At 40.6% G+C, this 15905-nt stretch overlaps 1 protein-coding gene across 2 annotated transcripts in view; it reads right to left on the minus strand.

The window, feature by feature from the left end:
- Positions 1–15905, minus strand: part of RORA (RAR related orphan receptor A) — a 127936-nt gene that overhangs the window by 19585 nt on the left and 92446 nt on the right. For both annotated transcript variants that reach the window (XM_061594806.1, XM_061594805.1), the window contains exons 5-8: positions 14400–14521; positions 10865–10997; positions 5164–5271; positions 2266–2376 (exon numbers count right to left, since the gene is read on the minus strand). In XM_061594806.1, coding sequence (XP_061450790.1) covers positions 2266–2376; positions 5164–5271; positions 10865–10997; positions 14400–14521 — 474 coding nt within the window. The remainder of the gene's footprint in view (positions 1–2265; positions 2377–5163; positions 5272–10864; positions 10998–14399; positions 14522–15905) is intronic.

Consider the following 15905-nt stretch of genomic DNA (forward strand, 5'->3'; position numbering starts at 1 on the left):
AGAGCTTTCACAGTCTCTCCTGATTCATGGAGAAATAGAGCTGCATGTCATCAGCATAGGAATTACATCTTGCTCCAGAACTCTTAATGACTACTCCCAATGGCTTCATATAGATGTTAAATAGCACTAGAGAGAGGATAATACCCTGTGGAACCCTAAGTAATACAAGTGAAGGGGCAGAGGTGAATTCACCCGGTGCTACTCTCTGAGCACAGCCCTGAAGGTAAAAACAGCCACCATAATACTTGTGCTTGGTACCCATCCCACTGAGTCAGTCCAGGAGGATGCCATGGTCAGTGGTATCAAAAGCTGCTGAGAGACTTCTACCTCTAACACAACTAACTACACATATCATCCTAAGTACTACCTCTTTAGCACAGCAAATTCCAGAGCTGTGCTACTTACATGTCATTCTCTTAAAGTCACTCTTTGCCGTATGAGTAATCATTAGGGGTGTGCACCAATTGTAAGATTAGGTTCAGATTCTGATTCAGTACTTTGAAAAGCAAACCACTTTGGTCCAAAGTGCAATAGAGGCTTCCTATAGTGGGAGGAGGGACAGGTAAAGTTTCATTTTTTCCCAAAGAAAATTTGATTTCAGACCCCAAGCCAAATTTGCTTTGGAAAAAATGAAGCTTCGTTCGTCCATCCCCCCCTTAACTATTATGGAGAATTGAAAATTGCAATCAACCTTCTCATTCTGACAAAGTGGATGAAATTTTAGTTATCGTAGCCCTTCCAGAGTTGATAAAGCCTGCAAATTACAAAGAGGTACAGGCATTTTTGTGCTTACTACTGTTAACACACACTCTCTCTAACTTTATTTTTAGCAGAATTGTATGACATTTGCAAGCATGGCAAGATGTTCTGAGGAAATGAAGCCTGCCAAGAATAGCAGAGGGCAGTTTTTACAGTTGGAGATGAGTAAAAACAATGGAATCACTTAATCTCCCCTACTGGTTTTTTTGGACAATTGGTCTGAAAATTGCAGATGTGAAAGAGGTACCTCTAAGTAAGAAATCTGTGTATTTGCAGAAGAACAGCACATAGTTTTTTTGGGGTGGAGGGGAAAACTAAGAAGGATTTGCTTCCCTCCTTGTGGTTTTTGTGAGCAATGATTTTATTATAAAAATGACATGCATCAATGAGCTACCAGGCCCAATTCAATGTATTAGTACTAACATATAAAGCCCTAAATGGCCTGCGATCCAAATGTCTAAAAGAGAGTCTTCTCCATTATCAAGCAACTTGGACCGTATAATGGGCTGGCAAGGCCTTTTCGGTGGTGCTGCCAGCAGGGGCTGCCTGGCTGGCACTGACCTGTGACAGGGCCGTTTCAGTGGTGGCTCCCTATTTGTGGAATGCCCTTCCCAGTGAGGTGTGTCTGTCTCCATCACTATTTACTTTCAGGAGGAATTTGAAAACATTCCTGTTTATCCAGGCATTTGATGGTGGAAGCGGGTTGTTCCTGGCAACCTGGAGATCGCTGGATGAACGAATGTTTTTAACTGTAATTGTATTTTAGTATATTTTAATTAGTTTTAGAATGCTTTTCTTCTTTTCTTGATGTTAACTTCATCCTGGGCTCCTTCAGGTGGAAGTGCAGGATATAAATTCAATAAATAAATACATAAATCATACAGGTGTCTCAAGGAAAATAACCTGAAAATTTTCAGATGATAGGGTCAGGGCATAGGGAGTTATGATGAGTGAAAAAACAGTGTCAGTTAGCATGACAAGTCATAGAAACTAAGTATAAATCTGATGGGACATGAGTGGATACATGGGCATGTAGCACAACGTGTTTCAAACAAGCACCATTAGCCGAACTAGTGAAGAGCACAGAAGAGAACAAGGTGATACATCAACATTCCTTTCTCAAAGCACTGTGATTAGTAAAATGATTCTCTCTGTGCTAAAATCATTCCCTTGCATCCTTGCTATCACTTCCTTGTATCATGGAAGTCTCTTTCACTATCACTGGGATTATATTAAATCAGTGAATGTAAAGTTTTCAGTACCCGACCAATACAGAAATGACTACTGAACGGAGCCATTTATATCTCAATGCTACTCCTCCTGGCAGCTATTTAAGTATTGGCTTTGCAGAGAAACAAGTGCATCTTTGGGCAGGGAGGTCAAGAACACGCAGATGACATTCGGTACTTGTGGAGCATGGAGTGATGCTTAAACAAAACTAATAAAATCAAATTAAACATTTTCAACACCGGACTAGAGTATGCTCTCAGATATTCCATGCCTTACCTGAAGACAGTAAAACAAAAGCTGAAAATAATGCAATCTCATCTTCGGTAAGGTGCATAGAACACAAACTCTTTCCAAATTCAAAAACAAAACTCATGAAATCTTCACAACCTGTCAAAAAAGAAAACAAGCATTAAATCACATAGGATCTCTTTCAAAAAGATAAAACAATATTTTTGTTTACAAACGAACAGTGATTCTATAGGTAATGAATTGCCAGAGCTCTTCTCTTTCGAATATTAGCTTAGTCTTATCTTGACAATAGTGGCCTTGCCCAGCTTCCACTCACGTTTAATGGGGCTGCTTTCTACCGTCATAATTCCAACCTGCCTTCAAGCACGTGTCCTTCAAGCAAGTCTACCCTAGATGCCATGTCATTTATGTGCACTGAATATTATTTGAGTAGTCCCACAGTCTTTACACAGTAAAACACTGGACCCTCTGTATGTACACATCACATGTATATTAACTCAAACACATACAGGTCAGCTGACAAAAGGTGGACACAATCCTATTGTTTTTATGCATTTTAAGGTGGGTATAAATAGGGCTTGTGAGTTCAAACTGACTAAAATATATGAGCTGCTGTGTTGTCTTATTTGTAATTATGAAAATTAGCCATCTTTCTGTGGTGCCCGATGAGCAGTTATAGTATCTCAAAAGTTTGCATAATTTTGCACTCACTTACTTCCTTTGCCTTAAAACTCACATAAAGGCTCCTAACAACCTCCTTTATTCTCTACAACTAACCCCAGCACTCGATGTCACAAAGCACAGGTTTCAATTTGTTAAGATTCGTGCAACTCAACTTGCTGTTCTGAAATCTTGGTATACCAGTCCATTATGAAATTTCCAAAATTCATTTTTAAAAAAACCTCTTATCTTATGGCCTTAGAGATTTAATGTAAGCAATCCCTTTAGCTTCCTTCTCTATGTTCTATACTGTATATCCAAGAGTCATTGAATCTCAGAGTTAGTTAATAAATCCAGACAGTTCTTCACTGCTGTACTCTCAATTTCCACTAGCTGTTGCTTCTAGATATATTTAAACTTATTATATAAATTTCCAAATAACCGCCCAGGCATTTTATGCAAAACTGAGTGATTATCAGATTATAGTAATAAACAGGGCTTTTCTTTTGGAATCTTTTAAATATGAAGGTAGGGCTGGTGTCTGACATGGAAGCCCCACATGAGCATATAAGGACTTCACAACAAGGTATTTATACCAACTTCTAGGTTGCTGTCAAAGCGTTCTTCAAATCTGGACACAATATGAGATTTACTTTCAGAAACAGGTGTTAAATCTTGTAATGAAATTGCAAATAGACTGCACTATCAAACACAACTATTCCAGTTTTTCCAAATTCGTGAAACTGTTTCAAGAAAATATGGTCCATTAATGGAAAAAAGTAAATTTGAATATCTGACATCCATTGGTGCCAATAAAAACAACAATAGGAAAGATCTATAAAGTAATCATAGAAACAAAAAAAGTTAAGACAACTTATTAAAAAATGGAATAAAGATGTGCAGCAAGAGATAGAAATGGATATGGACAAAAATCATTCAAAGGCTAATATCTACAGATTTAAAAGAAAATCATGTCAAACTCCAGTATCAGTGGTATCTCATACCACACAGAATCCTTAAAATATACCAAACACACACTGACAAATTCTAGAGATGCAACCATAACAAGACTGTCTACATTTTTTTAGCAATGTCCAAAAATACAAAAATATTGGGATAATATACTAAAACATAGATGAAATAACTGGATATAGATTACCTCATGAACCACATGCTATTTTATTAAATTATCTGAAAAATGTAGTTATAGACACAGACTTAGAAATGATAACAACTGTATCAACTTTAGCAAAAAATTGAAATTGCAAAACATTGGAAGCAATCTAGAGCACCATCAGATCTTGACTGGTTTAACAGAATCTGGGACACCATCAATTTGATAACAGTAACATATTATTTAAAAGAAAAATGGGCAAATAAATATATAGAAAACTGAGCAATTTTTATTATTTTTTGGAATCAAATGTATCAGGAGAATAAGTATTGATACAAATTATTTTCTCTGCTTTGACTTATCCAACATATTTTATTGTGTTTATGCTTTTGACAATATGCTTATTTTTTATCATTATCATTGTCTTTTCTTAATATATATATATACACACACAAGGTGACCAAGTTGTATCTGTGAAAAAAAACCCAATTTTTTCCTTCCCTTTTTAATTTTTTCTCTGTATTTTTTCTTTTCCTTAATATAGTTTTTTTTAAAAAGCTGATCTTATACATATATTTCTATTAAGAATACAGCATATATTTTTATTAATAGTAGTAATTAGCACTGTCTCTTTGGAGGCATAGCTTTTTGTATGGTAAAAATATAGGAAACATTTCTTCTGCTCTTATTTTGCAGCTTGGACAATAGACTTAAGACTGCATGCTTTCTAATGAACTTCCCAATTTGAACTCCAAACTGTTACTGAGTAATAATTACCAAAAAGTAATTATGCAAAAAGTATAAAATGGGTCTAGGCTAGCCTAGTTTTTAAACCTTTTAATATTTTTAAAGGACTGAAGTTACACTATTAAAAATACAGAAGTTGTAACTCAAAGAGTTAACCCAGTGTTTGTTGTTGTTGTTATTATATGCCTTCATGTCGATTATGACTTATGGCGACCCTATGAATCTTTTTTGGATATATTCATAGGGTTTTCATGGTAAGACGTATTCAGAGGCGGTTTACCATTGCCTTCCTCTGTACTTTATGAATAATCGTTTGAGTTATTTGCACACAATTTATTCTAAGAAATTAATTTTAAGCAAATAGTTGTCTTAAAATTTTCTAATTAAGTACTTAATTTCCTTACCTAGTGACTTGAATACATCGGGGCTAGCATATTTGCCATCAAAGTACACTGTGTTGTTCTGGGAGTCAAAGGCACGGCACATTCTGATAAATACAACCTCTAAAGACCCTAAAAAAAAAGAAGAAAATGTTTTACATTGAGACCAGGCACACGCAGTAGTTCACAAAACAACTTTTCCTATCCCATCTCTTTCTTAAATAAATAATAGGTTTCACATCTTTTAAAAAAGTATTGTTTGTTCCCAAAGGAAATCCTTGTGCCACCAGAAAACAAAAAAGAAATTATATCTGCTATGCCAGTTTTATGACCTTTGGACACACAAAACTGGCAATAGAGGAATAACTCCAACTGACCATAAACACAGTAATCAAAAGTCAGTTCAGATATAATACTAAACCATTTTAGCATTATGAGGATGAGCAGGCAGTGAGCATTGTGCTTGTGTATCCCCCCCTTCTTAACCAGCACAGCTGCAAGGAGGAGCTTTGAAGCTTCTGCTTCCATTTTAGATTAACCACAGTTTATTTATTTATTTGTTATACTTGTATACCGCCCCATAGCCAAAGCTCTCTGGGCGGTTTACAGTAACTAAAAACAAATAAAATTCAAGATACATCTTTTAAAAAACAATTTAAAACACAATTTAAAAATTTAAAACAATATAAAACACATGCTAAAATGCCTGGGAGAAGAGGAAAGTTTTGACCTGGTGCCGAAAAGATAACAGTGTTGGCACCACTGAGGAGGATCATTCCATAATTTGGGGGCACCACTGAGAAGGCCTTCTCCCTTGTTGCCATTTTCCAAGCTTCCCTTGAAGTAGGCACCTGGAGGAGGGCCTTTGACCTTGAACGTAGTGTACGGGTGGGTTCGTATTGGGAGAGGCATTCCATCAGGTATTGTGGTCCCAAGCCGTGTTAAGCTTTATAGGTCAAAACCAGCACCTTGAATCAAGCTCGGAAACATAAAGGCAGCCAGTGCAAGCGGGCCAGAATCGGTATTATATGTTCGAACCGTCTGGTCCCTGTTACCAATCTGGCCGCTGCATTTTGCACAAGCTGCAGTTTCCGAACCGTCTCCAAAGGCAGCCCCACATAGAGTGCATTGCAGTAATCTAACTTGGAGGTTACCAGAGCATGGACTAATAAAGTCAGGTTATCCCTGTCCAGATAGGGACGTAGTTGGGCCACCAACCTAAGTTGGTAGAAGGCACTCCATGCTACCAAGGCTACCTGAGCCTCAAGTGACAGATGGCTCTAGGAGAACCCCCCAACCAGAAACCTGCTCCTTCAGGAGGAGTGAAACCCCATCCAGGACGGGTTGGACATCCACCATCCGGTCAGAAGAACCACCCACTAGCAGCATCTCAGTCTTGTCTGGATTGAGCCTCAGTTTATTAGCCCTCATCCAGTCCATTGTCACAGCCAGGCACTGGTTCAGCACATTGACAGCCTCACCTGAAGAAGATGAAAAGGAGAAATAGAGCTGCTTGTCATCAGCATACTGATGGCAACGCACTCCAAAGCTCCGGATGACCGCACCCAACGGCTTCATGTAGATGTTGAACAGCATGGGGGACAGAACTGACCCCTGCGGAACCCCATACTGGAGAATCCAGGGTGCCGAGCAATGTTCCCCAAGCACCACCTTCTGGAGCCGACCTGCCAAGTAGGAGTGGAACCACCGCAATGCAGTACCTCCCACTCCCAACTCAGCCAGTCTCCCCAGAAGGATACCATGGTCGATGGTATCGAAAGCCGCTGAGAGATCAAGGAGAATCAACAAAGTCACACTCCCCCTGTCTCTCTCCTGACAAAGGTCATCATACAGGGCAACCAAGGCTGTTTCTGTGCCAAAACCAGGCCTGAAACCCGACTGAAATGGATCCAGATAATCGGTCTCATCCAAGAGTGTCTGGAGCTGGCCCGCAACCACTCATTCAAGGACCTTGCCCAGGAATGGAACATTTGCTACCAGCCTATAGTTATTAAGATTTTCTGGTTCCAGGGAGGGTCTCTTCAGGAGTGGTCTCACTACCGTCTCTTTCAGGCAGCCAGGGACCACCCCCTCTCACAGAGAGGCATTAATCAACTCCCTGGCCTAGCCAGCTGTTCCATCCCTGCTAGCTTTTATTAGCCAAGAAGGGCAAGGATCCAGCACAGAAGTGGTTGCACAAAACTGTCCAAGCACCTTGTCAACGTCCTCAAGCTGCACCAACTGAAACTCATCCAAGAAATCGGGACAAGGCTGTGCTCTGGATACCTCGCTTGATTCACCTGCTATAACACTGGAGTCTAAGTCCTGGCGGATGCTAAAGATCTTATCCTGGAAGTGCCTAGCAAATTCATTACAGCGGACCTCAGATGGTTCTACCATGTCCCTGGGACCAGAGTGTAATAGCCCCCGGACAATTCTGAAGAGCTCCGCTGGGCGGCAGATTGATGATTTGATAGTGGCAGCAAAATATTGTTTTTTTTTGCTGCCCTCACTGCCCCTAAATACAGCTTACCATAGGCACTTACCAGTGTATAATTGCATCCACTAGGAGTTCACCTCCATCTGCACACAAGCCGTCTCCTATATTGTTTCATCGCTCTCAGCTCTGGGGTATACCATGGAGCTGTACGAGCTCTACACAGGAGTGGGCGCTCAGGAGCAATCATGTCAACCGCCCGGGTCATTTCTGTATTCCACAGTTCAACCAGGGTTTCGACAGGAGTGCCAGCCCTATCAGCCGGAAAATTCCCCAGAGCCCTTTGGAAACCATCCGGATCCATTAGTCTCTGGGGGCGGACCAATTTAAGTTTGTCGTGTCATCCAAACCCAACTGTGTTTTGTTGGAACAAGCCACCTTCAAACTGTAATTTCAGAAGCTGACTTGTTTCAACAAACCATAGCTATGTTGAACCACAATTTAGGGTTTGGGTGTAATGCTGAACTGTGGTTAACCTAAAATGGAAGCACAATGTTTTGATCTCCTTCTCATCGCTACACTACAGAAGGAGAAGAGTGTATCACCCCACAGGTTGCTATGCCTCGTCCTCATAAAGCTAGACTATGGTTTAGCACTGCATGCGAGCTGGTCCAGTATCAGACGGTGGAGGTTTCAAGGGCTTTTAATAAGCCCTTATTCTATCAGAAAAAATATGTAAGTGGCACAAAATCTCTTTGTTCCCCCAGAACTCCTTACAATACTAGGGTCAAATTAGCGCTATTGTTTCAAGGGCAATGTAAGCTGGTGTTTTGTGGCCTAGTTTGCTGGGGAAAATGTATGTACTGATATAGTGAAATGAAATAAATAGTCCCAATAGTGCCAAGCCAGCCCTTCTAGGTGTGAGGGAGAGGCTCGTATCTGAACCTGGAGCCCTCATACAAGAGAAAATATTAATCTCAAACACAAACGGAGGAGGGGCAGCATCAAGGTGACTGGGAGCCAAAAACATAACGGAGGCAAAGTCTCAAAATGATGTTCCAAGTAAACAATGTATTAGAAAAAACCGTATGCCCAGACCATTTCAACAGGCCACTTATTGTGTAGTTGGCTGAAAGCGTACCACCACAGGCTACCTGAAAATTGCTGCGTGTCTTGGCTTTCTACCTGTTGTAGCAATTGTAATGAGCTGTGCTAGATGCCGTTTAATTTTTAATTGAATTTTATTGCTTCTTTTCTTTCTTATATATTGTAGCTTATTGTATTACAATTTGCATTCCAAATAATTCACACTGTAACACAAGAAAATGCAATATAAGAAATAAAAGAAATAACTGAAAACCATTATATTTGATGCGGACATGTTGCGGACCACCGGAATAAATCTTGTGGACCACAGTTTCTGAAACCCTGGTTTACATCATTTTCTCTTTTTTTGACTTCCATTTTCTTTACCATGCAGCCAATTGTTTTAGTGGCTCTTGGTTTTCACTAAGGATGTTTCAGTTTAAGGCCAGTATTACTTTTAAAAACAAACAAACGCTTAATCAGTATTAGTTCTCTCTGAGAGATTCTAGTATTAACTTTGTTAATGAAGGAAATGTGGATGAATATGCCCTACATATTCTGATTAGCAAGCTAGCTAAATGTGGGCTGGATGGAAGAACTATCAGGTGGCTCCACAGTTGGCTACAGAATCGTACCCAAGGAGTGCTTATCAATGGTTCCTTCTCAAACTGGGTCGAAGTAACGAGAGGGATAAAGCAGGGCTCGGTCCTGGGCCCAGAGCCCTTCAACATTTTTATTAATGACTTGGATGACAAGGTGCAGGGAATGCTTATCAAATTTGCAGATGATACAAAATTGGGAGGGATAGCTAATACCTTGGAGGACAGAAATAAAATTCAAAGGGATCTTGATAGGCTGGAGCACTGGGCTGAAAACAACAGAATGAAATTTAACAGGGATAAGTGCAAAGTTCTACAGCTAGGAAAAAGAAACAAAATGCACAATTATAAGATGGAGGACAGCTGGCTCAGCAATACTACATGCAAGAAGGATCTTGGGATTGCTGTGGATCACAAACTGAACATGAGCCAACAGTGTGATGTGACTGCAAAAAAGGCAAATGTTATTTTGGGCTGCATTAACAAGTATAGTTTCCAAACTGCATGAAGTATTAGTTCCCCTCTATTTGGCTCAGGCCTCATCTTGAGTACTGTGTCCAGTTCTGGACAGCACACTTTAAGAAGAATGCAGACAAACTGGAAAGAATTCAGAGGAGGGCAACGAGGATGATCAGGGGACTGAAACAAAGCCCTATGAAAGAACTGTACATGTTTAGCCTTGAGAAGAGAAGACTGAGGGGAGATATGATAGCACTCTCCAAGGACTTGAAAGGTTGCCGCACAGAGGAGGGCCAGGATCTCTTCTCAATCGTCCCAGAGTGCAGGACATGGAATAATGGGTTCAAGTTTCAGGAAGCCAGATTTCAACTGAACATCAGGAAAAACCTTCTGTTACAGCAATACGACAATGGAACCAATGACTTAGGGAGGTGGTGGGCTCTCTAACACTGGAGGCATTCAAGAGGCAGCTGGACAGCCACCTGTTGGGGATACTTTAATTTGGATTCCTGCATTGAGCACGGGGGTTATATTCGATTACCTTATAGGCCCTTTCCAACTGTATGATATATTCATATAACAGGTTATTCCTCTTGATTTTTCTACATTGCCAGACATCAACGCATGATTGCCCAGGAGCTGATTTTATGTCCATTGCGCAACTTGTTGGCAGTATGATTAGATAACAAGTGAAGCATTAAATAAGTTTAAGTGACCAATAGCTTTTTGAAAATATACCTTTTTATAATAGAATTACAGTATTATTAAGTAATGAAATATTATAATAGAATTTCCGTTTTTAATCTGACATTTATTTGAAAAGGTTCAGTTTTCCCACTTATATACTAAATATTCAAATGGAGTTGAATGCATGTAGTCAAAAGTACAGATGTTTCAATCACCACAAAGTAAACAGTAGAATACATTAAATCTTTATATTCATAGTGCATAACCCAGGTGTGGGGAACTTTGACCCTCCAGAAGTTGCTGAACTACAACTCCCATCAGCCCCAGCAAACACAGCCAATTTCCAAGGATGATGGAGGTGTAGTTCGGCAACATCTGGATGACCAAAGGCTGTATGGCATAACTCTTCATATAACCAGAACTGGTTAACAAGAAAATATCCCCCAAACCTACGTACCTGCTTTTAGAAGCACAATTTGATCATTTTGACACAGTTCCATAAAGCCATCAATGCGTTTGGCAAACTCCACCACATACTGTATCGCTTCTGTTATTTTCACTGCACATAATTGCCACATTACTTCCCTCTGCTGTTAAAGAGAAAAAATTATCAGCTGCAAAGAATGAAAGAAACATGGCAGTTGGAGTCTACTACCAACCCCCTAATCAAGGAGAAGACGAGGATGAAACTTTTGCAAAGCAAACTGCCAATGTTTCGAAGAGGCATGATGTAATAGTAATGGGGGACTTCAATGACCCTGATATCTGTTGGGAGACAAATTCTGCCAAACACGGCCCCTCCAAGAAATTCCTGACTTGTGTTGCTGATAACTTTCTCCTACCGAAAGTGGAGGAAGGAACTAGAGGATCCGCTATCCTTGACTTGATTCTAACAAACAGAGATGACTTGGTGGATGAAGTGGCAGTTACAGGAGCTCTGGGGGAAAGTGACTGCACCATACTTGAATTCTTTTTTTAACAGAATCAAAAGCTGAGAGTAGCCATAGGCGCACCCTGGACTTCAGGAAAGGCGATTTTAATAAACTCAGAACAATGGTAAGTAAGATTCTGTGGCAAGTGACCCTAATGAGAAAAGGAGTCCAAGACGGGTGGGAGCTTCTAAAAAAGGAAATTCTAAAAGCACAACAATTCCATCAAGGAAAAAAGGGGGAAGACAGCAGAAGAAGCCAATTTGGCTTCACAGAAATCTTAGAGATGACCTGAAAACAAAAAAAGGACACATAAAGGAAGTGGAAGCAAGGCCAGACCACAAAGGAAGAGAACAGACAGGTAGCACGGAATTGCAGGGATGGCATCGGGAAGGCTAAAGCTCAGAATGAGTTGAGGTTAGCGAGAGATGCCAAAAGCAACAAAAAGGCTTTCTTCAGGTACATCCATGGTAAAAGAGAAAAGAAATGGTGGCACAGCTACTCAATGAAGATGGCAAAATGATAACAGAAGACAAAGAAAAAGCAGAAGCGCTCAATTCCTACTTTGCCTCAGTCTTCTCCCAAAAGAGGGTCTATGACCCTCCTGGCAAATGTGACGTACAAGTTGAAGGGGCAGGATTGCAGCTTGAAATTGATAGACAAATGATCAAGGAATGGCCTTTTGGCCCCTTCCAACTCTATGCGTCTATGTTAGGAAATTATTTCTATTCATTGCCAGAGAGGCAACAAATTCCACTGACGAGTCGTATTTGGAAAATCCTTCCCCTGGACTGAAACCTTAGGGATTAGTATAATAACTAAACTAGGATTAATCTTAATTTCTTTGAAGATACAGAAAAATAATCATTTCTATCCACTAGAGCTTATTGCATTTGGACTATGAATGATTAGAAACAACATGTTTATGCAACCCTTGAATATTTTTCAGGCAAATATATAACTGGGGGCCTAATTTTTTTTTTTTTTTAAAAAGGTCTTCAGGTAAGCACTGAAGACGTTCCTGTTTTATTAGACATTTGAATTATTTCCCTACTATTCTATTTGTTTTGTCATTTCTCATTTCTTTCAGTTCTTATCATCTGTATTTCATGTCTGTGGTTTTATTTTGTGTGGTCTTTGAAAAATGGTTTTTAAACCACTTTGGTGGGGTGAGGGGACGGGAGGGTTAAGAGCATAATAGCCAGGCTGTTGGATCACACAAGACATGAGAGCGACAGCGCTCTCCCACTGTTGTTACCCAGCGATGGGCATTCAGAGATATACTGCCTCCGATCTTGGAGACGGCATACAGCCATCATTAGGAGTAGTCTTATCCTCCTTGAATTTGTCCAATCCCTTTTAAAGCTGTCCAAGTTGGTGGTCATCACTATATCTTGTGGTAGCGAATTCCATCATTAAACTATGCACTGTGAAGAAATACTTCTTTTGTCTGTCCTGGACCTCCTTGCTGAAAGGACCGGTATACATTTTAAAATTAAGACAAATCTTCACTTATCCACAGTCCGGTCAGATTTAGTTATAAAAGTAATTCTAAAGTGCTTTTGTATATCTATACACGAGATAAAAAAAAGACAGCCTTATAACAGTAACTAGAAGGTGTGCCAGATCACTAATTTAGACATATACCTTCAAATCAGTAGGATAAGCAGTCTGCAGGCCGGGTGCTAGGCTTGACTGGGCCCTTGAGCACCAGCCTGCCCGGGCCCACAGCACCTTTTGCCTCAACAAACCCTCTTGATATAGGCGGCATGGGGCTTATATAGGCCTGCCTGAACTACCTACCTCCTGCGTACATGCCTGCCATCTCCCAAGATTGTGTAATGGCAGGCATGTGCACGCAGCACATGGGGCTTTCACACTGATGCACTAACGCAATAGCTTGATGAGGCAGGTGGGTTTATTCAAGCCTGCGCTGCCTGCATCGGGTGCCTGGGAACTCCCGATCCACAGCAACATTGGGTCACATGACCTGATGCTACTGCAGATCATAGAGCAGGAGCTCCATTTTCCCACTCTAAGGAGAGGCCCCACAGGGGCCCTCAGCCAGGGCCCAACCTGGCCACCCGCTGCCACCGGCCCTGGCAATCTGTGAGAACTATTTGACTATGTTCAGATAGAGAACTGATCTAACTCGGGAGGTGAAATAACATCCAAATACACCCACTGTTGTGGCTAAATCGCAGCAGCGTTATGAGATGTTTTTGGTGAGTTGATGTGTGTGACTGGAAAGGTATGTTCAGATGTAATGTCCAACCATGTTTTGGTGTTATGTGGATGAGTGCAGAGGAAGCTCATGTGTAACAATTAGTACTGATCCTTATCTGTCTGTTCAGACAAAACAAGGATCAGAAGTTCTTTATTGCTGCATGAAAGAAGAGTATGCTAGCTAGAGTGTTTTCAATACTTATTCACATAATATCAATCCATGGCTTTGGAATACACCCTTTCAGTTTCACACCAACCCAAACAATAATTTTGTGGTTTAACCTCAGTCTGGGGCCTATATAAATGTTATTTTCTGTCCCAAGGATTCTTCCAGGGAAGCAGCTGGGAGCAAGAATTAAGCTTACCTGCACTCTCTCCTGCTTCCCACCATCACAGGGAGAAGTACTGAGTCCATTAATACTATGGTTATTTATACATAGGAACTCCTAAGACCCTGAGAGATTAAACCCTCCTTTCTATAAATTTGGTAATTCACTTCTCCCAACAGTGAGGGAAGAAACACAAGGTCTGCTCTTGATCTCTTGGTGGGGTTGGTGGAGGAAATGTGGAAACAGGCCCTTACTTCCAAGAAAACTTAATCAAGATGCTGAGGATCAAACAAAACTAAATAAACTAAAACTAAATAACCACAGGGGGCATAATGGAAACATGCAATGCAACTCGCCACTTTTTTGAGATTATGTATATTTTACTCATTGACAATTGAGTAAACCTGATTTTCAGATTGCACAGTATGCTGTAGGCCAAGAAGTGCTTCAGAAGGATGATTACAAAAACACTATGTGCCATTTTTAGCATATTTTCCAAGATACATACCTTGCTCTGGTAGTTCTCAATTTCTTCTTGTAGAAAAGCTTGCCATGTTATTTGCTGTAACTCCTCCCTCAAATACTGGCAGGTTTCCATATGTGATTTGGAAATATTCTGTGCAAGATGTTCTAAGACAGAGTGAACAAGAAGTGGCATGCATTAAAAAAAGTCACCAACTGCTTTCCTTATACATGTTCTGTCTAGCCAACCATTACAGATGCTTTCGACAGTACATCTGTACAATGTTGAAATGGGGTTCTAACGCCCATTTCTGATTCCTTTTATTTTCAAGATTTGCTCTTCCCACTGTAGTGAGCAGTTACTAGTTTCGATCTGGATTCCCAGGAAGTGACTTTGGATAAGTCAGTCTCTCAGCCTCAACACATGAACAAAAAAATCTGCCTTATTCGGACTCAAGTCAGTTGATTTATCAAGCCCAGTATCATTAGTTCTGCCTTGGGGTGCTTCCACACTAAGCCTTTAGCATGGAATTTCCATGCTCTGTTCACTCCCTTTTTTTACAGGCATCCACATGATCACCCAATCACTGACATCCTGTATTTTCCTTAAGTTTCTTCCCTCTTTTTTCAGACTGCAGAAAGTAACCGAGTGCTGAATTCATGTGGCAACCCATCATTTAGTATAGCCTTGCAGATAAACAATATACCAGCCCTGACAACTTGCACAAACTTTGTAAATGGGTGTGCATGCGTGGTTCTAGGAAGCTGCTCTCACACAGCCACTGTGGTATAGTGGTTAGAGTGCTGAATTAGGACAAAGGACACCAGGATTCAAATCCCCACTCCAGCCATGAGACTCATTGGTTGACCTTGGGGCCAGTTACTGCCTTGACATCTTTGAAGAAAGGGCAGGACAGAAATGTAAACACAAAAGCACAACAAACAACTTGTTAATCACCTCAGGCAAGTGATTAACTGCAAGGCTTATTTATTGGAATTCAAACCCAGGCTAAGATTATTGACTTGATGAGCAACTTCAGCACTAACTAAAATCAAGGTGATAATGTAATGGGCCAGTACAAGGTTCTTGTGTTGATATACAAAGCCCTGAACAACCTGGGCCCAGATACCTTAAGGACCACCTGCGCCTTTATATCCCAGTTCAATCACCAAGATCATCCAGAGGAGTGCTGTTGGTTGTCCCCTGTGTTACAGAGGCCCAACTGGCCTGAACTAGAAAACAGGCATTTGTTTCGCCAGGCCCGTTCTGTGGAACTGTTCTAGCAGAGATCTGGCAGGCATCCTTCCTTTTCACCCTCAGGTGCCTCCTGCCTTGGGCAGCTGTTTAATGTTTATTTTTGATTAGCCAGCCACGTTAATGATTATCTGTATTTTTTATTTTTAAAATGGTGTCTAATGTTTAAACATTGTACACTTCCCTGGTATTTTATGATATGGCGGTTTAGAAATGCTTAAATAAATCAATGAAAAATGTATTTCCAGAAGCAGCAGTCTACATAGTTACAGCCATACCCAAATCACAAAAGGTGAC

The sequence above is a fragment of the Rhineura floridana genome, chromosome 14 (assembly GCF_030035675.1).
Source record: "Rhineura floridana isolate rRhiFlo1 chromosome 14, rRhiFlo1.hap2, whole genome shotgun sequence".
Lineage (NCBI taxonomy): Eukaryota > Metazoa > Chordata > Lepidosauria > Squamata > Rhineuridae > Rhineura > Rhineura floridana.